We start from the raw sequence: 26763 nt of genomic DNA, 5'->3' as shown, positions 1-26763 counted from the left end.
GGCAAAGATATTTCCTTCTTTGAACACTACAGCACTTCCTTAGTGCAGGTAACCCCAGCACACTGGTTTCCCTTACCTGTCTCTTTGTGAAAGTTAACCTGGGCACATTTGGGATAGCAGTCACAGTCACAGCCTCCTCTTCTTATGTTCTGATGTCACGTGGGACAGTGATCTGCTAGGTGGGGAGACTGTAGGGAATCATTCCTCACCACCCAAGATGTCAGAGAGAATCACAGGGTGGTGGCAGATGCTACTGGCTAATGAATGGACAGAAGTGGCTCTTTCCTTCTATGTGGCTGAGGAACATTTTGACTGCATGGCTAATTTACCAAGGAGTCTACTTCCTAGGAAACTCAGGGGTAAATCCTGATTATAACTAGCTGATTAGTTCAAGCATGGTGATCCTATTTTCTTTCCTAGAGATTTCTCTCGGGATGTGTGATCCAAATCTGGTCAATGGAATATGAAAGAAGTTTTGGTAGAGAAGTATCTCAAATCGTGAAAAGAAACACACAAAATGAAAATTGTTGCATCTGAATGTGACACTTGGAACCGTGGCTGTTATCTTGTGACTATTTTTTTTTTTTTTATATCATATGTTACCCTTTGGACATTGCTAATATGCCATGAGTTAGAAAGTAGAGACACAGAACAAACCAGGTAGCTTGATGATATTACCACAGTTCTGGAGGCAACCTACCCCAGAACTTCTATCAATGTGGCAACATACATTTTCCTTTTTCTTTGAGCAGCTGAACAGGGTATTTTCTTTGTTTTGTGGCTAGAGATACACTGACACATAGAATGTCATGTTGACTTCCTACATCTTGCTTAGGTGGAGACATTTCTTAGAGGCAACTTACAAAACCTTTTCATAAAGAAAAACTATAATCAGTTAATCTCCTGAGTTTGCATATTAGATCAAAATGTTATTTTAAAAATGCTTAGAATCATACTTTTGGGAACTGGAATAAGCCTTAGGAATACTTTTGTATAATTCAGCTAAGCCCAGATTCACCAATCCACTATTTCAAGCTCTTCATTTTTCAGATGAGGAAACTGAGAGCTACTATCACTAAGGTCAGCATTCGTCTTTTTTTTTTTTTAATACTCTAAGATATAATTCAAAAAAAAAAACGCAGATCATCATACTCATTGGCAAGAAAAAGGATATTTCCCTGGCAACGCTGTTCCAACTCGGTAATCAGTGTAGCTCTTGCTTGGATGGAAGTTGAAAATAAAAAGAAGATCTGCTCTCTCAAAAGCGATGACCTTATTGGCTTCATGCTTTTCACTCACAAAGGCCTGCAAGAATGAACACAATTATTACCTTAAATAATACTTAGATGCTGCTACAAGTATTGTTTCCAAAAAAGTTATCTTTCTTAATAGCCTTATTGGTCATTAAACTAAAATTGAAAATGCCAGAATATGATATTTTTTGAACAGCATGTTACAATTTTGCAATATCAAACTATAAGCCAACAAGAATCTCACAACTTGCTTAAAACGCATACAAAAATCTCACCAGCCACCTGCCAATATCAAGCAAAGCATAACCAGAGAATTAATGTGTAGCTTGGATTTCAGGTAAAAACATGGCCCCGGTACCATAGATAAAGTGTTTGTGTCTGCGCATGGATTAAAAACAGCTGGCTTCAGGTCCACTCCAACTCATGGTCGCAGAACAGAACTGCGCTCCGAAGGGTTTTCGATGGCTGACTTTTCAAAAGGAGATCATCAGGACTTTCTCCCAAGGTGCCTCTGTTAAACATCCAGCCACTCGGGGATTCCATGCGTGTATTAGAGCTGCTTATAAACGCATTTTCTCTAAGACCTTTTTTTATTTTTAAGTCTTCAGACAGACTAATGAGATGAGGCACTAAAATCATTTTTCACAATATAACATTATTATATTTAATTATCTGAAAGTCTAGTTATCTTAAAAACTTTACATTTTTGCACAACTGTGTCGGATTTAATGGCAACCTAAAGTCCATTACGAAGTCCATTACAGTGTGTGTGGGGGTGTGTATGTGTGTGTGTATTGTGTGTGTCTGTGTATAGGAGCTCTGGTGGTGAAGTGGTTAAGTATTCATCAGGTAACCAAAAGGGCAGTTGGAACCCATCAGGTGCTCCATCTGAGAAAGATGTGGCAGTCTGCTTCCATAAAGATTACAGCCTTGGAAACTCTAGAAGGCAGTTCTGCTCTGCCCTATAGGGTCGCTATGAGTCAAAATCGACTCAAGGGCAAGGTGTTTCATACATACATACATATATATATATAGAGAGAGAGAGATAAGGTCTGAAAATAAATTACAAAATCTACAAACTGTATTTTATACATAGTGTTTTACCACTGCCAGTGAGAACCTTTGTTTTTTGATCACCACCCTCTCCCAGCCCCAGCTTTGAGAGGACTTATTTCCATGCGTATCAGCAGCACCACTCCTGGTAATTTAGAAATGTGAACTAAGGCTCTGGAGTAAACAATGTGCCTTTTGGTATTCAACATTGTTCCTATTGAAAAGGAACATCATTTTGCTCTCTCTCCTGGAAACAGCATCACTAATAAACATGATTAGGGCATTCCTGTCATGTAGTCAGTCTCACTGAATATACAAGTACCTTTGTTCAACCATTAAAAAACATACACACCAAAGTAAAAACAGATCAACAGTAATTTCAAACAGCAATGGTATAAAGTAAATGGATTGTAACTAACACATACTATATGTTAATTTGTGCAAGAAAAAAAAAAAACCTGTATAAAATTTGCACCTGTTAATTACATTTTCTAAAAGTTATTGAAAACTGAGACTTTAATTCCAGTGGCAAGTTGGGCTCATGAAAAATACAAAACAGCATGCAGGTATAATGGCACTCTATTGAAATGACAAGTTAGAGACCAGGAAAAGAGTGGGGGAAAAAAAGAAAGAAATCTACATGTTTCCAAAATAGTTTCTTTATGACACCATAATTATTTACATAAAGAAAAACAGTCAAAACAATTAAGATGCTTCCACAGTAATTTCCAAAATGGATTCCATGAAGCACTTTTGTCATTTACTTGAACCGACTGAAACAAAAAATACTATATTTAAACAACAATAAACTAACCAGGAAGGTGAGCAGGGCATTATGTTGAAGATTTTCATTATCTATTGGAGAGGCTAGGGTGGCATGTTTTGACAACTTGAAATGCATTACAAGGCACTACAGAGCCCATAATAAAGTGCTCTTTAGGAGATCTGTGTGTAGATGTAAACCGATCGCCATTCTGAACATGTACAACATTGGTTACTAAAGCCTAACATTTAGAGCAAAGAGCTTACCTGTGGAGCTGAAAGCCAACCGTATCTTTCTTCCAATTTATTCATATCCCTGTCAAAGTTATTTAGGAACTTATAGCGGAGAAGGTCATCATCAGTTAAATGAAACTGCCTTCTGGCATAATGGTAACTCTCATTGTTTCCCTTCCTTGGGAAGTCTAACCATTCTGGATGTCCAAACTCATTACCTGCATTTTCAAAAAGAAAGAAGGAAAGAAGGAAGAGGGGAAGGAAGGGAAGGAAAGAGAGAGGGAGGGAGGCAGGGAGGAAAGATAACTTAGCATTTCTTACTAAGATAATTTGATGATCATGTTTTCAAAGTCGTAACATTTTTAAGATTAGTTTAGCTTACAATTTCCTATGGCTGTAGACTTTATGTGATGTATGCATGTACATTCCTGATTCAGAAACACCACGGTCCTGCAGATAGTGCTCCACGGTGAGACTCTGAAGCCAGAGTCCAGTTTTGGCTCAGTCACACAATGCTTTTTGTGTGTTTCAGTTTCCTCAAGCACAAAATGAGGACAACTCTATCTGTCCAACTTATTTCATCTCTGAAAAAGTCTCTGAAATCTCTGAGTAATTTCTGAAATCTGTTTCTGTAATCTCTGAAATCTGTAGAAAAACCAAAAAACCCACTGCCATCGAGTCGATTCTGACTCGTAGTGACTCTATAGGACAGAGTAGAACTGCCCCACAGAGTTTCCAAGGAGTGCTTGGCGGGTTTGAACTGCTGACCTCTTGGTTAGCAGCCGTAGTACTTAACCACTACACCACCAGGGTTTCCGAAATCTGTAGAGTGGTTTACAATTTAGGAAGAAGGCTTTTGTATGTATGTGATTTGTAGCTCCCACAGCAATGCTCTCTTATATCCATTTCACAGATGAAAAATCTGGACAGGTAAGGGATTTGCCCAACCTCATACACATAACGAGTGGAAAAGTGAGCATTACAATCTACTCCAAGGTTCCTTCCACCCTATCACATTAGGCAAGTGCTTCATAAACTTCAGATGCTGCAGTAACCCAAGTCATCACGTTATTACTCATTTCCCTTATTCCTCTATTTGTTACCACTATGTGTGTATCTTTAATATCAAGTATGTGTGTGTGTACAGCTGGGATGCTTGGTTGGAAATCAAGTAGTTATTTCTAGCAAAATAATGAGAATAAACTTTAAAAATAAAACAAAACAATAACAAATACTCATTCCTCACTTTGAGAACAAAATTTAGATATTAATTGTCTTATAGATTGTTTACTATGCTTTTTCCCAAGTTAGATTTCTACATTAAGGCTTATTTGTGCCCCTAAAAAATGAAACATGACTTTCCAAAATTGCCATTCATTTACCACCTTACCTCTGCAATTTGCTAACTCACACATTTCTCTAGCAAGTGTAGAAAGTACCATAACCAACATAAGTGTATCCTACTTTAAGAGAAACTAGTATATTAATATTCTAATAAATAAAAACTAATAAGCAAGGATGTAATTCAAAATGATTTGCTGCAGAGTTGCTTTAAATAGTAAACTCTGATAAGAAACATTGCAATTTACATTTAACATTCAGGACCATAATCACACACACACATATACACACACACACAACAAAACAGAAAGACATCCAGGTATGTCTAGCAGTTTCAGAAAAATCAAAGTGTCTGCAAACATTTTGCTAAGCTCTAATATTTGGAATTGGCAATATTTCTTATGATGTTGCCCACAGTGTGGCAGTGGGGAAGGAAGCAAATTTTTGAGTCAGTGGGCCTACATTTGCCTGACGATGCCTTAAAGTGACACCAGGGATTTATGAATTATGCCGAGGTCTGGAGCCTGATTCATATCAACTAAGTTGCACCCATGGCAAAGCTTGCTCAATTGACCATTCAAATGATAAATTGATATGCCTACAGAATTACAGTTAGAACATTTTCTTTACTGATAATAAAGGTACTGCTAGTCTGGGGAAAAGTATATACTAAGTACTACTGGGATTTCAACTAGTGGGGAACTTAGGAGAGAAGAGCAATGATGCCGTGAGGTAGTTGAACAAACTGGCTCCAGTTGAAACTTTCTACAGGGAAAGCACTATTTTATTTTGGTTATGGCCATGGCTCTCCCAGCGGACTGCAGTATCTAAAAGCAATTCCGTTAACCCTCTTTCAGAAGATAGTGTTACATCATTATTACCATGACCATTAAAATAGAGGCAGCAGCAGATACTTAATGCCTGCTTGTTATGTGTCAGGTACTATTGTTAGCATTATACGTGAATTAACTCGTTCAATCTCCGACAGCCCTATGAGGTCCCCGAGGTAGGCAATATAATTGTCTGCAATTTTACAGGTAAGGAAACTGAGACAAAGAACAGTCCCACAGGGTCATTAAATAGTAGGGCCTGTTGTAGTGTAATTGATTACTTTTGTGTGGCCTTTCTGGCCATGGTCTTCTAACTCTCACCCAGGTGTTTAAGGTAATTGTGGCCCATGAAGGGAATCGGTCAGTTTTGCCTTGAAAGGCAGCCAATTCCAGAGCAGAGAGGAGGATCTTACCACCACCAAGGAAGAACAGCCAGGAGTGGAGAGTGTGTCCTTTGGACCTGGGATCCCTGTGCTAAGAAGTTCCTGGAAGCAGACTGAGAGAGCAAGCTCTAACTCTGAAGACAGTGAGAAGCGGTGGCAGGACAGACCCGGCAACAGACACCTAGCAGCAGGAGATAGTGCAGTGGGCTTCCCAGCCCACAGCGAAAAAAAGCTGAGTGCCTTTGGGGAGATGCCTAAGGCCAGGGAAAGGTGTGCCTGCAAGCACGGCTGGGAAGAGGCTATCCTGATGGAAGAACTGTATCTTGAGTGTTCCTGAGCCTGAATTTTAACTGTTACTTCCCTAGTAAATCCTATAATCATGATTATGGTCTGTGAGTTCTGTGTGATCACTGTAATGAATTATCGAAGCTAGCAGAGAAGTAGAGAGTGCTGTGTAAGGGATGATTGGTGTCAGAATTAGTAAAGATGGTGGAGACCCGTAGATGGTGCAAAGAGGAGGCTTATCTGGCCTCCACCTCATGGGAGTCATGCGCTGTTGATCCTGGTTCTCTTTCCCCTTTGGTGGGGTTGGAGGGGGCCAGACACTGACCCCATGCCATTTTTACTCCTATAAAACCACACATCCTGGTTTCAGGGCTCTGATTCTTACTACTGCACCATCCTGCTCAGAAGTAAATGCTATGGAAATATGGAACAATGACTGACTGATTGATCATAGGTGGGCAGAGTTCCAGAAGAACGAAATGAATGCACAAGTGTGCTGGTGTGAAAAGGTGAGATGTTGTGAACAGTTCAGTTTAGCTCCAAAAGGGTTTGTGGTGAGGCAATAAAGCAGAACAGGCAGGATGAGTTTAGATTAGGAAGGGTCTCATATATCATGGTAATGAATTTGGATCATATCTTGCAGGCAATAGGGAACAAATGGTTATTTTTAAGCAGGAGAATGAGAAGTTCAGGTGTGTTTACTACTACAATATCTCTGGTTCAGTGAGGAAAAGAGACTGGACATTGGGAAAACTGAATGGTTGAAATATTGGCATGGAACCCAGAGTAGAAGGTTAAGAGATGACAGACACAATGGGAATGGGGAAGAGAATAATTGACTCAAGTGGCATTTCTGAGATGGAAATAACAGGATTGATGAGTGAATGACTGAATGGAGGTAGCAAGGAAAAGGAAAGTCTGAAAGACCTTTTGAAGTTTCGAGCATAGGAGACAGAGTAGTGACAGGCTTAACTACAGGGAAATGGTGACAGAGGAAATTTGGACAGAGAAGATAATGAGTTCATTTTTGGCATGCTAAATTTAAAACTTGAAGGATATACAGGGATCCAGGATGGAAAGAAATAAGGTACTGAAACTCAGAAGAAAATTAGGGGTGGAGAGCAAGAATAAAGTGGAAGACCTTGATGAGCAATGGCGGGTACAGCCCCAGAAAGAAGAGCTGTTAGAAAAGATAAAAAAGCAACAGTGTGCAGGGTGAGAGGAACATAGAAAGTATAGAAGACTAAAAGTTCAGGGAGGGTGGTCAGTTATATCAAATGCTTCTAAATAAAATAAGAATGTGCTATAATATTACCCCTTTGATGTAGGAATCAGAAGGTCTAGTCCTGAGCTTCTCAACTTACAGTGTGTCCTGGAATCACCAGGGAAGCTTGTTAAAGATGCTCATCCCACAGTGACTCTGATTAATCAAATCTGGGGTGAGTGCCAGGCAGCAATCTGCATTTTTATCAACCACCCTGTATTATTCTGAGTATAAGCGAACTGAAGATCACACACTGAGAAACACCAACATAGAGATTTGAAGGTTCTTGGACCTATGTCTAAGTAAGGGCAGTTATATATCATGAGGCTAGGAACACACATTTCTGAATTTGAATTCTGATTCGGAATTGAGTTCTGTGACTTTAGGCAGTTACATCTCTCTAGTGCTCAGTTTCCTCATCTGTAAAATAGTATAATAAGTTTCATAAAGCTCTTATAAGATTCAAATGAGGTACTTGGTGAGGTGCTTAGCACATGGTCTGGCAGCTATAAATTTTCAGTACATGGCAGCTCTAAACTGATGTTATACTCAGAAAAGAAAGGCCCAGAAAGCAATAGATGGGAATTATGTCAAAGCGTCTACCTCCCATCATTCTGAAGAGACAACTCGCCACCCTTACTCTGCAGCAGACATACCAAAAAACCAAACCCACTGCCATCGAGTCAATTCCGACTCATAGCCACCCTACAGGACAGAGTAGAACTGCCCCATAGAGTTTCCAAGGAGCACCTGGCAGATTTGAACTGCCAACCTCTTGGTTAGCAGCTGTAGCACTTAACCACTACGCCACCAGGGTTTCCTACAAGTAACCAGGACGAACTAAAAGGACAACTATTTGGCTCTTCTTCACATAAATTTTCATGTATGATCTCATGACTTTCTTTAAAGTGCTGAAATTCTATATTGATGCATATATTCATGTTTTAAAATCACAAATACGCTTTGCAAAACCAAGTAGTAATGTACTTTGAATTATCTACTACTTTAGGTCTTTTTTTTTTTTTGGTTTAGATCTCAAAAGACAGAATTTAATGTACAAATAATTTTGCCCAAGGCGCCCAGGTTGACAGGATAAATCCAGTTGCTACGTTAGGTGTCACTCTTCACACTCGTCCTTCATTATTCCTCCATATTCAACCTGCAAGGCCTGTAAACAAGCTTTCAAGGGTTATTTATAGTATAACTGTAAGCTGATTATGTTCCATTTAAAATGAACATTTTAGGTGCCTTTCTAAAATTAGACTCCTGACTGGGCTGGAACACTACTGTCACTCGAGGACCTCCCCATTTCCTAATTTCTTCTCAGTCTTCTTGGAAATGTGACCCCGGGTCACAGCTCCTGTTGCTTCCCATCTTTTCCTATTGCCACAGGTAGACTAATGAGGTGAAAACATAATAAATTCTTCTCCGCTATAGAGTTTAGCTTCCTCATCATTTTCATCAGTACAAAATTGAAAATTGAATGGTGAGTTTGACCAAAACTTATCAGAGGGTGGTATTAACCCATCTCATAATCTGATCAAAAGCTGAGTATCTGTTCCCCCAAAAGATACACTACACACAGACACAGACACACCACACACACACATACACACACACACAGAGGATACAGCATCAGAGGGTTCATGGACACCATTTAAAGACTACCCAACACGCAAATGCACTATCATCTATTTCTAATATTCTAGCATGGGCTTTCACAGATTTATAATCTATAGCATAAATATGGATTGGATAGTAGCACAGTTAAAATTAAATAAGGTAAGGCAATCAAATTATTTAGAAGAGATAAGACACATGGTATGTGCTCAGTAAATATTAGCTACTATTATATTGTTTTATTTTTCTTTTGTTTTTTTATTATATTGTTTTATTTTTCTTTTGTTTTTTTTATTATAGGAGTAATATACTCAAACATAAAAAAAAAAAACACCATAATTAAGTACATACATGAACACAATACCAAATAATCACTGTTTCCCTTTTAAGTAAATATTCTATCAGACTTTTACTTAGACTTATTTATATTTACAGCTATACTTTTATATCTATATCAATTATTATATTCATACATACCTATCACTTTTTTGACACAGATTCATTATATACTGTTTATTATTTTTTAGTTTTAAAATAAGCATTTTCTATGTTAATATACATCTCCACGATGGTATTCCATTATGTATATATCATTTTGTTTAATGAATTGCCTAATCTTAGTCATTTTAACTTTTTCCAATACTTCATTATTACAAAAATGACCAGACTTTTCAACACATCTATGCATTTGTCTGATATTTTTCTAATATAAATTAAGTAGAATATCTGTTCAAAGGATAAACAGCAAATACAATTTCAAGAGAAAACATTTCCTGAATTTTGAACATTCCTAATTATTTGGAAAAAAAATGTTCAATGCATAGAAATCATACTCCTTAATGCATATGCTTAAGATTCCACCTTAAAAGTATTTTTTACTTAAATTTATGATTTAATTTTAGTGCTCTCTAAAATATATCAATATTAAATACCATATTTCTTTTTTAAAAGCAGATTTTAAGATGTATTACCTAGTAAAAGGAAAATTCATTACACAAGGTCAAATGCAGTACTTTTAAGTAGTTGAAAAAATATTTTAAAACATGAAAGCAGAAAAATGTTTGGCGACAATGTATTTTAGGATTTTGTATATATTTTAACCCCTAGTTTTTTTTTTTTTTTTTAATCCTTTTCAAGTATAAAGTAACTACTTCAAAAAACATACAAATAGGCATACTTACATAATGTGGAATATAAAATTAAATTCCTAATTGAGGGAATAAAATCTAACTGAAAAAAAAATTCTAAATACAATGAAGACATTATAGAAAAATCTATTCAATCTCTATGAGAGACTCATTTAGATTTTCTGGATATCTTCCCCAGAGAGAGGCTCCTTTTTAAACTGAAAGAGACAGAAAGTTGCATACAACAAAGAAATGGATAGGAAAATTACATTACTGCTTGCAGACAAAACATTCTACAGGGTGGCTTCTGAATGTTATCTCTGTTGTAAATGAGCTGACAAGGGGCAAATTAAGTTTAATGTAGACAAACACAACATTAAATTTCATATTTGGTTCAAAATCATAAACACAAGCATAAAATAAATGGAAGCAAATCACAGACAGACTTTCAAAGTGACCTTGAAATAATAGTGAACCATTCTCAGACTGAACAGAGAAAACTAGAAAATGCCCGTTAGTATTTCACACTAGCTCAGAGCTCACAAACCTAACGAAGAAAAATACTATCATTAAAACATGTTAAGAATGCTCTCCTCAGCTATGGTCTACAAATTACTTAGGAAATGTGGCAGCACTTGAGACAGTACAGTGAAATATAGCCACCCAAATGAGCTTATGACTAAGGGATCCTGTATATAAAGATAGATAAGAAATCTACATTTATTTAGGTGATGGGAAAGAAGGTAATTGACTGGTTTTAGTACAAGTAACTGGATGGAATAGGAAAAAAATCTGAAGGGGCATTTGAATTAACTAAGAATATATATATATATATAGATATTTCCATATATATATGGAAAACCTGGTGGGTAGTGGTTAAGTGCTATCGCTGCTAACCAGAGGTCGGCGGTTCAAATCCACCAGGTACTCCTTGGAAACTCTATGGGGCAGTTCTACTCTGTCCTATAGGGTCTCGATGAGTCAGAATCCATTCTACAGCAGCGGGTTTTATATATATATATATATATATATATATATATATATATATATATATATGTACAGAGCACTGGTGGGCAGTGGTTAAGAACTTGGCTGCTAACCAGAAAAAACAAAAAAAAAGGTCGGCAGTTCGAATCCACCAGCCGTTCCTTGGAAACCCTATGTGGCAGTTCTATCTTATACAGTTGCTATGAGTCGGAATCGACTTGACAGCAAAGGGTTTGGTTTTTGGGTTATATATATGCACATATATGTTATGCATACATGTATACAAAATATATGTATATATTTCTCAGTGAATGGAACAGACATTCATAACCTAGGGTGTATGCATTTCTAGTGATTTCATGATATTTTATGCTAAATATTTTAAGTACGTTCAAATGTGCAATTTTCTGAGAGCCCACAATTTTATTTAGATTTCTCAGGTGTCTGAGGCTTTAAAACGTTAAGAACCCCTCCCTCTATTAGAATGTCAGTAGCCTGTAAGTCTGGATCACAAGTAAGGTTTTCTAAGCTGTATAAAAAACAACAAAAAGAAAAAAATGAAGTTCTGAATCAAGGCAATAATTTTTAAAACCTCTGGCTTGTTTATTCAACAGGTAATTTAAACTAACTTCAGCACATAGAGGAATGACTGTGACCCTTGAGAACCAATACTTCTGAGTCCAATATATGCATTACAAGTAACCCTGCACTAACCATCAAAGCATGATCTTTCTGCTCATTAAATTATGACTATGATTACTAATGTAATGCACCTGGAGCCCCGGTGGTGCAGTGTTCAAAAGCATGGCTGTTAACCAAAACGTCAGCAGTTCAAATCCATCAGTCACTCCTTGAAAACTCTATGCGGCAGTTCTATTCTGTCCTATAGAGTCTGTATGAGTTGGAATTGACTCAAAGGCAACAAGTTTAATGTAATACACAGAATGTTACTCATTTCAAAATGAAGGAGCAATATTAATTTTTTGAGCTGTCAGTTGCGACATTTTGTAAGAAAACTCACAATTCATGCATGATTCAATACAGTAACAGAACTGGGTACTTCCAGAAATGAGAAAGCTGAAAGCTTTGGCTGAACAACTTTAAAACAAAAACAGGGAAGCAGATGACTAACAGTGCTATATTAATTAATGATTCTAGAAAATTCTACCAAGTTCCTTCTCTCCCTCTCCATTTCCTCTGTAAACAGCCCCATTCATGTTTGGTTAATTGTGAAAACCTCTAAGCACACAATTCCTATTGGGATTTCTTTTCCTGTAATTAATTTTTTGCTGTTTGATGTAAAGGTCCAAATTATAATTGACAAGAAGCCAGCTGGTACAGTGATGAAATTCAAGACAATACAACTAACGAAAAAGCCCTAGCTCTGTTAGCTGAACATTTTGATTAACAGGTTTGTGTGTTTTGTTTCTCTAAACTGTAATGCATACTAATTTTACCTAGGAATTAATTAAAGTCTATCACAGACTCCATGCTGTGGATGTTATGTAACTCTTTGTTGCCACCAAGTTTATGCATATATGAAAATAAGATACAGTCCTGATGGGAATAAAAAAACAAACCAACAAACAAAAAAAATACTTTAACTCCTAATTCTCTTAACTGCACTGAAGAGTAACTCTTAAAAAAGTATCACTTTTGAAAATAAAATGCTTGGGTCTTCCGCAGGTCTTTCAGAGAGTACTCAACTCACCGAAGGGTGAGACATAACATAAAATATTATGCTAAATCAGAGCCCGTGGTTTTCTTTTTTAGAGAAATAAATTGCTATCCCCTGGCCCTACTTTGAAACAAATCAATATGGCTATGGGCAGGGACCACATCTGGTGCTTCTTTTTCATTCTCCACAGCATGCTCCAGTATACTGTACCTACAGCAGGGACCCTGAAGTATTTGTTAGGATTGGATGTTTCCCTTTGAAACTATTGAGGGTCTAACATCCTCCCTTCCCAGGCACAGAAGGAAAATATAACGATGGGATGAGATAAATGGTGGCATGCCAGATGTGGTAAGCAAAACAAAATTCAGTAGTGCTACTTGAGATTTAGCTTAAAAATATAGGAAGAATGTTCCTAATGAGAAAACAGCAGCAGCAGCAACAACAATAAAGAAACAAACAAACCTTGAACTCATATCCCTCTTAACAGTATTGGACTAACTGTATTTTCAAACCAAATGTTCTGGTCTTTGGGTTACTCCATAGAGACATCCTCACGTATACTCTTCTTTTAAAACATTCAAATTTAAGATTATATTCTAAGCCCCTGTGACTGCTATATTGGTCATATACTCTAACACAAGATGATAATTTAAATAATATTCAAGTTTATCCTATGTGTCAGATAACATGCTTATGTACACCAGCATGATTCCTGCCCTCATACAGCTTACAGTCTAGTAGGGAGGAAAGAAAGAGAGAGAGAATGAATTAAAGAACTATAATCAGTTAACCAGTTGACACTGAGCCGATTCTAGCTCATGGCAACCCCATATGTGTCAGAGGAGAACTGTGCTCCATAGGGTATTCAATGGCTGATTTTTCAAAAATAGAGCACCAAGTCTTTCTTCTGAGGTGCCTTTGAGTGGACTCGAACCATCAACCTTTCAGTTGGCAGTCAAGTGCCTTAACTGTTTGCACCACCTAGGGACTCTTAAACAACAAAAGAAATCTATATAAAGTAGTAGGGGAGGAAAGGACAAAATGGCAGCCCCTATACCCCTCATCAAGAAAAAAAAAAAAAAAGTAAATGCAAAGTTCCAGAGATGACAGCACATCAAGTTAAAGGAAGCCTGAAACTGTCAACACACAGAGGAAGGAAGATGGGTCAGCTTCACAAAGTAAGTCTTGGAACTCTAGGAAGTTATCTTGTTGTTAAAAAACAAACAAAAAAAAAAAAACCATCTTTCTGTAATTGTTGTTGTTGTTGTTAGGTGTCGTCGAGTCAATTCCGACTCATAGCGACCCTGTGCACAACAAAATGAAATACTGCCTGGTCCTGTGCCATCCTTACAATCGTTGTTATGCTTGAGCTCATTGTTGCAGCCACTGTGTCAGTCCACCTCGGTGAGGGTCTTCCTCCTTTCCGCTGACCCTGTACTCTGCCAAGCATGATGTCCTTCTCCAGGGACTGATCCCTCCTGACAACATGTCCAAAGTATGTAAGACACAGTCTCACCATCCTTGCTTCTAAGGAGCATTCTGGTTGTACTTCTTCCAAGACAGATTTGTTCGTTCTTTTGGCAGTCCAATATTCTTCACCAAAACCACAATTCAAATGCCTTTTTGTAACAGACATGCATATGTTTTTACTGAACATACAAAGTAATTGGCTATGGGAGTGGGTGAAATTATAGGGAAAAAACACGTAGAGAAGTGTAGCAGAAAAGAGGGTATAACAGGACAAAACTTGAGAAACATTTACGTTTATTGGTAGGCAGTGGAAGAGGAACCTGAAGAGGAACCTGAGAAGGAGAGGCCAGAAAGCTGGGAGGAAAAGCATGGGAGGATTGGTGGTGGTAGGGGTGCTTTGAGGAGAAAAGAATGGTCAGTGGTAACAAGTGCTAACAACAGTTCAATTTGAATTAAAAACTGAGTACTACAAGAGACTGAGTAATAAGAGAAAACGCTGATCAACAGAGAGAAAGCAATGGCATTGGAGTCTGATGGTGGAAGTCACATAATTTAAAGCCTATCATGAGTTATAATTGCTTTATTTTTTTGTTTGTTTATTCTAAAATATTCGGACAAGTGGAGTTTATTTACTTGAGAGAAAATGGTCATTCTTAACTGTAAGCTTTGTATTCATAAACTTTTAAATTCTGAGGTATTTGATGACATATACATTCAACCTATTTGAATACGTACATTAAAAAAAAGAGAGACTAGTATAGTATTAACAACCTTAGGTTTCCTTAAAATTCCTTTCACAAATTAACAAACTAATTCTTTTAGTAAAATACATGATAAACTGATGACAGGAATGGCGGCCTGAATCAAATGGAATCAAATGCTGCACCTGCTTTCTCATACCGTTTAGTAATACATAGGGACTAATTTCCATGCCCCTGACACTGTGACAGTGGAAAGGGACCAGGTATGTGGTGCTAGAAGTCAGAGCTGTATCAGGAGGGCTAGTGATTACCTTCCCTTCTCCTGCTCTCCTCAGTCTTCTTCCTGATAAATTATGCATAAAAAGTCTTAAGGCAATAGCTGAGAAACTATGGTATCTGGAAAACAATTTTCAACATGAACTTTGCTTGGACTATGAGCAAATCCTTCAATCCCTTTGCTTACCTACAATACTAGAATCGCTTTGGGTGTTTGGTGTTACCTGTTGTCTACTTGGGTCCCACTCATGGCGACCCTACGTACAACAGAATAAAACACTGCCTGGTACAGAACCATCTTCAAGAGCGTGGCTATGCTTAAGTCCATTGTAGCGGACACTGTGTATTTTGAGTGTCATGAGTCAGAATATACTTTATGGCAACTAACAATGACAACAGCATCCAATTTCAAGGGCTTATCTTCCAGCACTACATTGGACAATATTCTGTTGTGATCGATAGGGTTTTCACTGGCCAACTTTTGGAAGTAGATTGCCAGGCTTTGGGTGGTAAATTCTCATAAATAGGGCACAGAATAGTAGATGAAGCAAATGCTTAGGTCAAGTGTTTTGAGAAAAAGGTTGATAAAACAAACAAATAAACAAAAATAAATAGACACTCTTAGTAACAATACCTGCAAGAATAAAAGCAGATCAACTTCATACTACATATAAGATATGGTAGAATGAATATAGACACACTTATCAACTAGTCTTGCTTTTAATATTAAAAAATTGGATCATATAAATATATTAATACATATATAAAATATGTACACATGTTTTTATTTAAATCAATAAAATGGTAGAACATTTGACATAAATGAAATCTAGTAACAGTCATGAAACAATATTAAAATAATAAAAATAATAGTCATTTCTTGAGACCCTAGTGTACATTAATTCTGTGTTAGGATTCTAGCAGTTTTTAAAATAGTCTTCATAACAACCCTTCAATATGCCAGAGGACATTACTCCCATTTTCAGATAACAGATCAGAAAGGTAATGTGACACACCAAGGTCATGCAGGTATAAAGTAGCAAGGTCAGTATTCAGACATAGATCTGGCTGTGTTCTTTCCATTGTATCCTCTAGAAGTACTAGATTTGAAAGACCATTACCTGGAAACCTATTATCAATGTACAGGGCAATAGGGAAGATCATGAAAAAGATGTGTAGGTGCCTATTTCCAATTTCACTATCAAGTGTACAAATAATGTGGACTTATTACTGACCTCTGCTACCTTTGTACCTTGCAAGTCCTGCTACTGCTATTACTCCATGTCATAGCTGCGTAGTCTCCTTGAAACTTTCCTTGACTCTAGCACAAAGGCTTTGATGCTCCCCTTTGTGTTCCCACTTACACTTGAATACACAATTTTTGTTTTTTATAAATGCAATTTTTTAAATATTGCAATTTTTTTTTTTTTGTCTATTAAACTGGTGACAAATATCCACTATTTTTATTTATCTTTATGTCAGGCACGTACTACAACCTCAGACATTTATCAAATACGTGTTGAAAGAAAAAAAAAAAAATTGAAGGAAAGCACGTCTGCTTGCCTTACCAGGCTACCCATTTCTCATAGACAGTGTCTGTCTTACTCTTTGAATACCCAGTTTAAAGCACAAGGACTGAGATAAAGAAAATGTGCAACAAATGTTTCTAGAATAATTGCAAAGTGCAAAAAAAAAAATTTTTTTTTTTTTATGAGGTGGAGAGAAGGTGGGTAAAGATGGTAGCACCCGGGGAGAGGAAGACCTAGGTCAGAAGAGAGTAGATAAAGCATTCCAGTTCTCTATTCCTCAGAGTCCAGAATGTCTCCAAGGGTGCTAGCCTGCTGTAAGTGCCATGCCAATACAAGAGGTAGAATTTCATATGGTTCATATTGATATGTATATTTTTACCTACATGACATTTTTGGCAGTCTTGATTCAAAATAAGTAATAACAAAGCCATGGATAAAACATATGAAAGTTTTCCATGTGAATAATACACCAACTAAAAGACTCTGCATCTTTTAAGATAATAGAAAACAAGTCAGGAAAATACAGGAATTTTTTTTTTTTTTTAAGAGTATATTGGCTAATTAAAATTTTCATTACACACGCATGCCGTTTTAAGTCAGATTCAAAAGTTTAGTGGTGGAGTCAGGTTGTGCTATTTTCTTATTATTATTTGTCTCTAATTAGAATATGGAAACCCTGGTGGCATAGTGGTTAAATGCTTCAGCTGCTAAACAAAAGGTCAGCAGTTCAAATCTATCAGGCGCTCCTTGGAAACTCTATGTGGCAGTTCTACTCTGTCTGTGGAGTCTCTATGAGTCAGTATCGACTTGATGGCAATGGGTCTGGTCTCTGGTCTGGTCTGAATTAGGATATGCTAGTAAATTTTTTTTTTAGTAGCCTGGGGTGGCAAAAACTGTTTCCAATTGACTGCTAACCTAAAGGTTAGTTGTTTGAATCCACCCAGTGGCTCTGTGTAATAAAAGTGCTGGTGATCTGTTCCCCTAAAGATTACAGCCAAGAAAACCCTATGGAGCAGGTTTACTCTGTAATATATGAGGTTGCCATGAATCAGGGGCCATGGCACCTAACATCAACAACTAACCCTAGGCTGTGGACAGTGGTGGTTCAGTGGCAGAATTCTCACCTTCCATGTAGGAGACCTAGGTTCGATTCTCAGCCAAGACACTTCATGCTCACCCATCACCTGTCTGTTAGTGGAGGCTTACATGTTTCTATGATGCTAAATAGGTTTCGGTGAAGCTTCCAGACTAAGATGGACCACGTGGAATGGCCTGGTGATCTACTTTCAAAAATCAGCTAACGGAAACCCTTTGGATCACAATGGTCTGATGCACAGCCGATCATAAAGATGGCACAGAACTGGGTAGTTTCCTTCCACTATGCATGGAGTTGCCATGAGTCGGGGGCTGATTTAATGGAAGTTAACAACAACAACTAGGCTGGATTTGGTTCCTTATGGCTACAACAAACTACATGGTAATGGAGATTAACAAACTTCCCTAATCAGTTGTTCTTTAACAGCTAAGCACAGACATAAAAAGAGGAAGTGAATAAAATTAGAAATATTCTCTTAAATACTCTCAGTAACAAACATGAGTTTAGAATCCTGTATCACTTCTAGGCTGGTTTTTCTGTAATAATTCAAGGATCTTATAAGGCACGGCCTATTGCATCTTTTCTAGGTTTCAATCCCTCACAGTCTCTCATCTGTACTCAGTAACTGTAACTCCCCAGTAGAAAGATTTAACTGCCTGCTTATAACTTAATCAAAGAAGCAGTATCAGTTTCTCTTCGGATGATGCTTCCAAGTTCCTGCCAACAGCTAGTTAGCCTTGTCTGCCTTCCTGCTGTCAGCTCTTGCTTCCTCTCAGGCCACTAATGCCGAAGAAATGAGAAAAAAATTCCATACCAGCATGATAGTGCACAAGAAACACTATGAACTTCTTCCCCCAACAAGAATAAAGATCCTCAGTATTTGTACTCGCTTGCTTCAGGCGTCTCCCTTCGCTCTGGGTTAATACTGATTTTGGCTTTAAAATAATGTGACTACAGAGTTACTAAATGGTCCATAAATTGGCGCTGAAGGAAATTAAAAGGCAGGTTCAATATCACATAAACAATCTTAATGGCCTTAAAATAATGCCATCCAAAGTGCTATACAAAAATCTCCAAGGACGGTCTGACATAGTCACCAAAACTACCACCACCAACTTCCATAAGAGTAAACCATAAAATATTCCACATGGCTAAACCATTTTTTGCACTTCCATAAAGGAAAAAGTTCTAAATTAGAGAGACAGTTTGGCAAAAATAAAAAATAAGTAAAAAAAAAACAACAATAAAAGCAATAATACAGAAATGGAGTGGTACAGGTAGTAATTTAATTCATACCTATTTTGTTCAATTTTTATTGTATCTAACCATTTCCTTACTTAACCTATGCCATCTAGAAATGTTCACCTTGATTATTTGTACCTATGAATAAACATTCTTTGCTATCCTTTGAGCTCTATGTCTCTCTATGCAAACCTTAAGGAGCCCCAGTTGCACAGTGGTTAAGTGTTTGGCAGCCAACTGAAGGTCAGTGGTTTGAATTTACCACCCATTCTGAGGGTAAAAGATGGGAAAGTCTGCTTCCACAAAGATGTACAGCTTCGGAAACCCTATGGGGCAGTTCTATTCCATTCTATATGGTCACTACGAGTCAGAATCACAAACCTTGCTTCAATCAAGCCAGATGTCAAGTAGTAATCTGATTATGGCTATGCTTTCCTGCTTCTACATCTTCTTTATGGTTAGTTTCTTGAATTGTAAAGCCTGCATTTGCTTCTAGAAACCCTATCCATTCTCCAACAACTAGCTTAAACGTCACCTACTGTGTCAGAGACATTCTCCTTTTTGTCAGTCGGAGAAACTTGATATTTTAGCTAGATAAATTGCCTTCTATAAAAGGCACACTTCCTAATTTCCCTTTATGACCACCTGTGTAAGTTTTGTCTAATGATACGTAAGCAGAATTGTTACGTGGGACTTCGTGAAAATTCTTTTAAAGGGAGCTAACACAAATGGGAGACAGTCACTTTTTGCCCTGCCTCTTTCTGTCTGCCTGATATGAAGACTCTGGTCTACTGGCTAGCACACCAGCAGCCATTATGGACAATGAGGTGACCTTGAGATTGAAGGAACATGCTGGGATAAAGTTAAGCAAAAAAAAAGAAAAGGCCTGAGTTCCAGGTGGAGATTGGCCATGTCAATCCTGAACTGCCTTTACAGGGTGAAACATCAAGGTCTATCTTGTTTAATTACTGTCATTTTCAGTTCTCTGTTATATGAAGTCTGACATTAGCTTTACTGAAACCCTGCGCACTCCACATAGTCCAGGGTAAAGTGCCACGACCCTCTCTCAGCACAGTTTTTATCACACACATAGTACATGACATGTTGCCTTATATTAAACCCAAAACCAAACCCGCTGCTGTAGAGTCAGTTCTGACTCATACCGACCCTACAGGACAGAGGAGAACTGCCCCATAGAGTTTCCAAGGAGCAGTTGGTAGATTTAAACTGCTGACCTTTTGGTTAGCAGCCATAAGTCTTACCTACTGTACCACCAGGGCTCTTGCCTTATATTAGAAATATTATACTTCTTGTCTTTTTTCAAATTGATGGTCAGTTCCTTGTTTCATACCCTCCACTTTGTATAGTGAAATGTTTTGTACATGTAGGTACACAATTAAGTGAACTGAACATCATTGTATCAAGAAGCCTAAGAGTATGACAAATATCTAAAGAAACATACATTCTTCAAGTTAGAAAGTATCTGTACAGTATGAGGGGAAGCAATATTAAATATGCTATTACCATGGAACAAGTATCTTAAGTATTTCCTTAATCTGAAATGTACAAAACATATTACATTTTAAATAATATTAAAAAAAAAACTTTTTATAAATAAATACAATACTTGTTTAAAGGGGAAAGAAATAGCCAACACCAAAATGGTTAAAGTAAGCATCCAGAATTATTGCACAATAGTTATCTGGGTCCCTCACAAACCAGTACATGAATGTACAAAGCAACTGCATTGCAGTTTTCCCCATACTTCTCCAAACTCTACAAAGAATCATTAAATCCGTCAGATATTTAGGGGGGGAAAGAAACTTTTAACATTCCAAATGTCAGATGCCAAGACTCATGAATATTTAAATATTCATAACTTAGCAGACTTTCTAGATTCCCACCTAGGAGTATATACACACTTTAATGTTATCCTCAGGATCCATTTAAAAAATAACTTTACAGGAATAATGGGAGCACAGGAGAGAAATGTATCAAGAAGGTAAACCCTGTTTAACTGACTTATATAACTAAAAACGCTATTGTATAGTTTTATGATCCCAAATATTATTTTGACTATGAGTTAGTTTGGTCTCTATTAGATAAAGGTAAATTTATGTAAAAAAAATTTAGAAAATAGATAAAATTATATAGTGGGGAAACATGGGGTATAGATAAAGAAGGCATGAATTTTAGCCTTAAGCAGTATGTCTTTTCATTTATAATGTAATAATAACTTATATTTATTGAACACATATTACATCTAGACATCATTCCAAACTCTTAACATTATTAATTATTTTAACTCTTAGAAATACCTGATAAGACAGGTATTATTGTAATCCCCATTTTTCAGATGAGGAAGGTGAGGCACAGAAAGGCTAATGTGCTCAAGATGAAACAGTTAAGAAGTATATCATCCAGGATCAGATTCTAGGCAGGCTGACTCCAAATCTGAACTCTCAACAAGTATGCTATAAAATCAAACCAAACCAAACCCGCTGCGTGGAGTCAATTCCAACTCATAGTAACCCTACAGGATACGGCGGAACTGCCCCATAGGGTTTCCAAAGAGCATGGTGGATTCGAACTGCTGACCTTTTGATTAGTAGCCGAGCTCTTAACCACTACACCACCAGGGCTCCCTCAAAATGAAAACATAAAGATAATACAAACTTTGCAGGTGGGTTGTACTAAGTAAAATTATGCAAACAAAAGTGCTTTGCAAACAATAGTCTAAACCAATGCAACATACATACAACTTATGTGGGAGTGAACACAAGGAAACGGACATGAAGAGTGAGGATTCTATGACTTGACTACTTACTGAATGTTAAGAACAAAGAAAAGGAGGGAGCAATTAAAATGACTCTCAGATTTCAATGGTTGGTCACTAGAATATTGATGAAGCCACAAAAAAGGGGAGAAAAGCACGAGGATTTGTGAGGAGAATGATCTCAGTTTTGGATGCAGTGACTTGAAGGAGACAACAAGATAGCCAGGTGGAGATCTTAGGCAGCTTCAAACTTATGTTTATACTAGTAATGAATAAAGGTTGAATTCTGAAATATTGATTTGGGAATTATCTACATAAAAGAGACAGCCAAATCCTAGGAGTAGATAAGCTTTCTGAAAAAGAGTAGGGAAGAAAAAAAAAAAAAAAAAAAGGCCAGAACAGTACCAGAGGAAATATGCTAGGAGAAATAAGATGAAAGAAGTTAGAGAAGGAGACAGGGGAGTCATGGCTGACAGAACAAAGAAGGTAGGAAGGAGAAGGTAAGGAAGAGACAAGCTGGACCAGAGGATCCAGGGAGTTCAGGGTGCAGGTGCAGAGATCGGAAACTCAACCAATGACCTTAGAAACAAGACTTTCTGAATTGAAGGGAGGGTAGCAGGCAACCGGCAAGGTGAATAGGGTATGGGAAATCAAGGTCAGCACAGACAACTACATAATGAAGTTTGGCAAGAAGAGGGAAAACAGGTCAAACAGTAATTAGCTTAATAGGTTAGTAACTACTATAAAAATCAAATCCTACTTCCCAGACACCAAATATATGTTGATCAATTCAAATCAATCTATTATCAATTCTGTTCCCCTCTGTTCTACTTCTGTTTTGACACACACTGCACATGTAGCATTGCTTCCTCTGACTCTTAACCACCCGGAGCTGAGTTAGACCTCACAAGTTAAAGGACAGTCTTCCAGACAGCTAAGTCTGCCCAAGACTTCAATGACAGTCACAGACTTGGGAATACCCACAACACCCTCACTTCCAACCTGCTGGCTACAAATTGGGGGTTTTTCCCACTACCTGTTCAGGATGCCAGCCATAAACTCAGTAGCACCCAGAGCTCTCCTTCCTTTCTGCTGGTTCTCATTACTATTTCAGTTCTGCCAAAGACAGAAATTGATAACAGATATCTTGCTTTGATTTTGGGGTTTTCTTACTCATGAAACCTAATATTCACTTAAAAAAAAATCCTGACCAAAATTAATCCACCAGCAGCTTTTCTTTCACCCAAAATTACAAATCCTTTCTTTCCTGTTCCAAGTCAGGCTTACCAAATTTGAATTTCAAAAAAAAAAACATGGCTGAGTAGAGGGGCAGAAACCATCTTGTGACTTGATATCAGTGGATCTCAGTAAAAGGGGGAGGGCAGGGTTCAGTCAATCATGTTAAGATTAAACTCACTGCCTTGGAGTCAATTCTGAGTCATAGCAACTCTATCAGACAGAATAGAACTGCCCCATAGAGTTTCCAAGGAGTAGCTGGTGAATTCAAACTGCCAACCTTTTAATCAGCAGCCAAGCTCTTATCCATTGCACCACCAGGGGTCCATGTTAAGATTAAAAACCCACTGCCATTCAGTCAATTCCGACTGACAGCAACCTTATAGGGCAGAGTAGAGCTGCCTCATAGGGTTTCCAAGCAGTAGCTGGTGGATTTGAACTGCTGACCTTTTGGTTAGCAGCCAAGCTCTTAACTACTATGCCACCAGAGTTAATCTTCTATAATTCTCTCTCTTCTTCTCTTTATAAGCTTCATTGTACCTAGTTTCTTCGAGACATTTTTTTTTTTTTTTCTGGAATCAAAACAGTCTCCCTATATGCACACAGAATAACATCTCAGAATAAACATCACGTTTAAATTTTGTTGAGTTTTGATTATTTTTAACAACTCAAAGAGTTGATGGAAAGCACTATATTTATGATAGCTTTATTACAGCAAAAAGGATACAAGTGAACAGACACATAAGAGACCTGGGGGTGCTAATCCTCTCACATGCTTCAAAGTCTTTCATCAACCGGAATGCCCATGAAGCTTCCCTGTCCAGGGCCTTTATTAGGACTTCATTATATACGTGTCATTGATTGAAGCATGACCCCTCAGCCTTGAGAGTCAAGAGTCAACTAATAACACTAGGTGGTCTTTCTGGCCTGGCTAGTCTCCACCTGTGTCACTTCATTAGCATAAACCCTCTGGTGTGGTCTGGATGGAGGCTTCATCAGATACCTCAAACACTGGGCAAACTCCAGACTTTAGGGGTATCTTTTTTTTTTTTTCGTAGGAACCAAGGACAAAGATCAAATTATTTGGGTAAAGTTAACGTCTTTACCCTGCAATAACCTATTTGTTAATTCTTAAACTGTGCATTTTTAAGAAATACTTTAAAATTTTGATAGCTTCTCAAATTCATTTCCCAGTTATTTTAATAGAATTATCAAAATAACTAAAATAAACATGTATCAAAATCACAGCGAAAAGAATCATTTTAGGTGAATGGTTACTGTTGATATCTGCATATTTTAGCCATACTACTGAAGGAAAAATTTATTATTAAACTATAATTTAAAAACATGAGCAACTTAGGTATTGCAAATTTATGTCATCAAGCTGCAGAGGAAACACTGGTATGAAACACCTGGTGTTAAGGATCAGAAAACGGTAAGTATCCTACTAGCTATTCAATTCCTGTTAATTGCAAAATATGAAAATCTAGTTTTTCTATCTATAAGTCATAATAACTTTATCTGCCTCTTTCAAATAACCTTAAATAAGACAAAACAAGATGTCACTTATGAAAATATTCTTAACTCATAAGGAGACAAGTATTTTGAATTTCCAAGGTTATATAGATAGAAACCGATTTCAGGAAACAAAACCATGTTTATATAAATAAACTTCAATTTATTAAATGGTACTAGGTATAATGACTACATCTTTTTCTTTGCCAAGATAGCAATTTCAAAATATGTACATAGTAAGGAATAGAGAGCTTTAGACATCTGTCCAATTTAAACCTGTGACCTAGAAGTCAACTGATTAAAACGGAACAGATTTCCTTGTCTTTTACTCAAAAAAGAATTGGTCTCTATAGGAAAGAAAATTAGAATTTAAGAGCATTAGTTCTTTATCTTAAACTGTCTGGTCTTTGATGTTTTATTTGCCCAGGCAACTCTTGCCCTCATTTAGTCAGGGGCAGCATACATTGGCAAGGGAAGGAGGAAAAAGGAAAGAAGAATAAAGGAATGAACTTGGAAGTGGGCTGGTAGTCACAGAAAAAAAAATTTTTTTCCATTTTCAAAAAAGCAAGACCTCAACCTTTTAATTTTTAGATACTTGAGAAATATTTTCAAGAGAATAAGAGCTCTCTTGTTAATAACACTCTAAGGAAGAATATGAGGGCAGTCTTTGTTCTTGCTTGATGCACTAGAACAGTTAGTTGTGTGAAAATGGTGAAGCTAGGACAAAAATCTTAGGCTTCTGTCCTAAAAATAGAATCTACAGAGCAAACCAGAGAACTAAAGCAACTATATTTGAGAGACTCTACTGAGATAAACAACTCTAGTGGGCAATACTTGAGTAGAAGGCCCAGAACTAACAATGAATAATGCAGTGTTTCTCAACCCTTACTGCCTCAGCCTCCTGGAATCTTTTTAGAAATATTTTTTCCTAATCACCCCTACCCCAGGAAATTTTAATATTACAGATATACTGCATAAATTGTTTTTATACTACAGCCCTTTGGAGGGCCACAAATCATTGTAACATTTAAGCATTTTTTTAATCCTCCCATAATCAATTTTCATCCCCACTGGGAGTGATACCACTTCCCATAGGGAATGTATAAACGAAGCATGAAACCATGAAGATTGCTACATTGCTGGAAATAGGTGCATACACTCTGCTCTGTGTGCACTCTGCCACCATGAGGTAGCCAAGGACTTGTCTGATGATACCTCTTCAATGAAAATATAAAGAGAATCTACCTGACTTGTCCCATGGAGTCACTGTCTCTTCATTTTATTCCTGTCAAGCTCTCTTTTGGAGCTATACAGTCAAGACTGTTAGAAAAGTCTGCTTCAAAATCATTGGAATTGGCTAACATAATAGCAGCTTTCCAAGGAAGAGAACATGTCCAACTATTTTTATTTTTCTAATATTTATTTCGCCTTGTTTATAGTACAGCCCTTATACACAGGATTTAAGAATCTCATAACTAAATTAAAGAGACTGAGAGAGAGATCCCTATTAACTCACATAGATTTCAGAAGACTCTTGCTATAATAAATAAAATGACTTTTAAAAAGTCAATAAATGGATTTTTCAAAATGCACCACGATTATGAATGTTTATTTGTTCAACATGTAATAATTAAGATCCTGTGTTATACCACTATTTCAAAGTCTATAAAAACCTATTACTGTTGAGTCGATTCCAAGCCATAACAAGTCTATATGTAGATATAAAATAAGCTGATCTTTAAAAAAAAATTTTAAGTGCACAGCATTTTTACATTATAATAAAGCAAAAGTAAATATAAAATATGGAGTGAATTATAGTACTTAAAAATTATCTTTTTAACCATATACCCAGTGCCGTTGAGTCAATTCCGACTCATAGTAACTACTTGATAAGAAATATGAATTATTTTATGTGCTTAAAATAAAACAATTAATATTTCTTTCCCTACATGATAAGAAACATGAATTATTTTATTTTAAGCACATAAAATAATTCATATTTCTTATCAAGTAGGGAAACCCTGGTGGCATAGTGGTTAAGTGCTACGGCTGGTAAACAAAAGGTCGGCAGTTCGAATCTACTAGGTGCTCCTTGGAAGCTCTAT

The 26763-nt window shown here is 37.1% G+C and overlaps 1 protein-coding gene across 1 annotated transcript in view; it reads right to left on the bottom strand.

Annotated features, from left to right (window-relative positions):
• Positions 1-26763, bottom strand: part of GBE1 (1,4-alpha-glucan branching enzyme 1) — a 307590-nt gene that overhangs the window by 30483 nt on the left and 250344 nt on the right. Inside the window, exons 13-14 of the mRNA XM_023548170.2 lie at positions 3336-3520; positions 1175-1305 (exon numbers count right to left, since the gene is read on the bottom strand). Of these exons, the coding sequence (XP_023403938.2) occupies positions 1175-1305; positions 3336-3520 (316 nt within the window). The remainder of the gene's footprint in view (positions 1-1174; positions 1306-3335; positions 3521-26763) is intronic.

The sequence above is a fragment of the Loxodonta africana genome, chromosome 20 (assembly GCF_030014295.1).
Source record: "Loxodonta africana isolate mLoxAfr1 chromosome 20, mLoxAfr1.hap2, whole genome shotgun sequence".
NCBI classification, from domain to species: domain Eukaryota; kingdom Metazoa; phylum Chordata; class Mammalia; order Proboscidea; family Elephantidae; genus Loxodonta; species Loxodonta africana.
The sequence above is the reverse complement of the archived record's forward strand: the minus strand, read 5'-3'. Positions and strand labels throughout refer to the sequence as shown.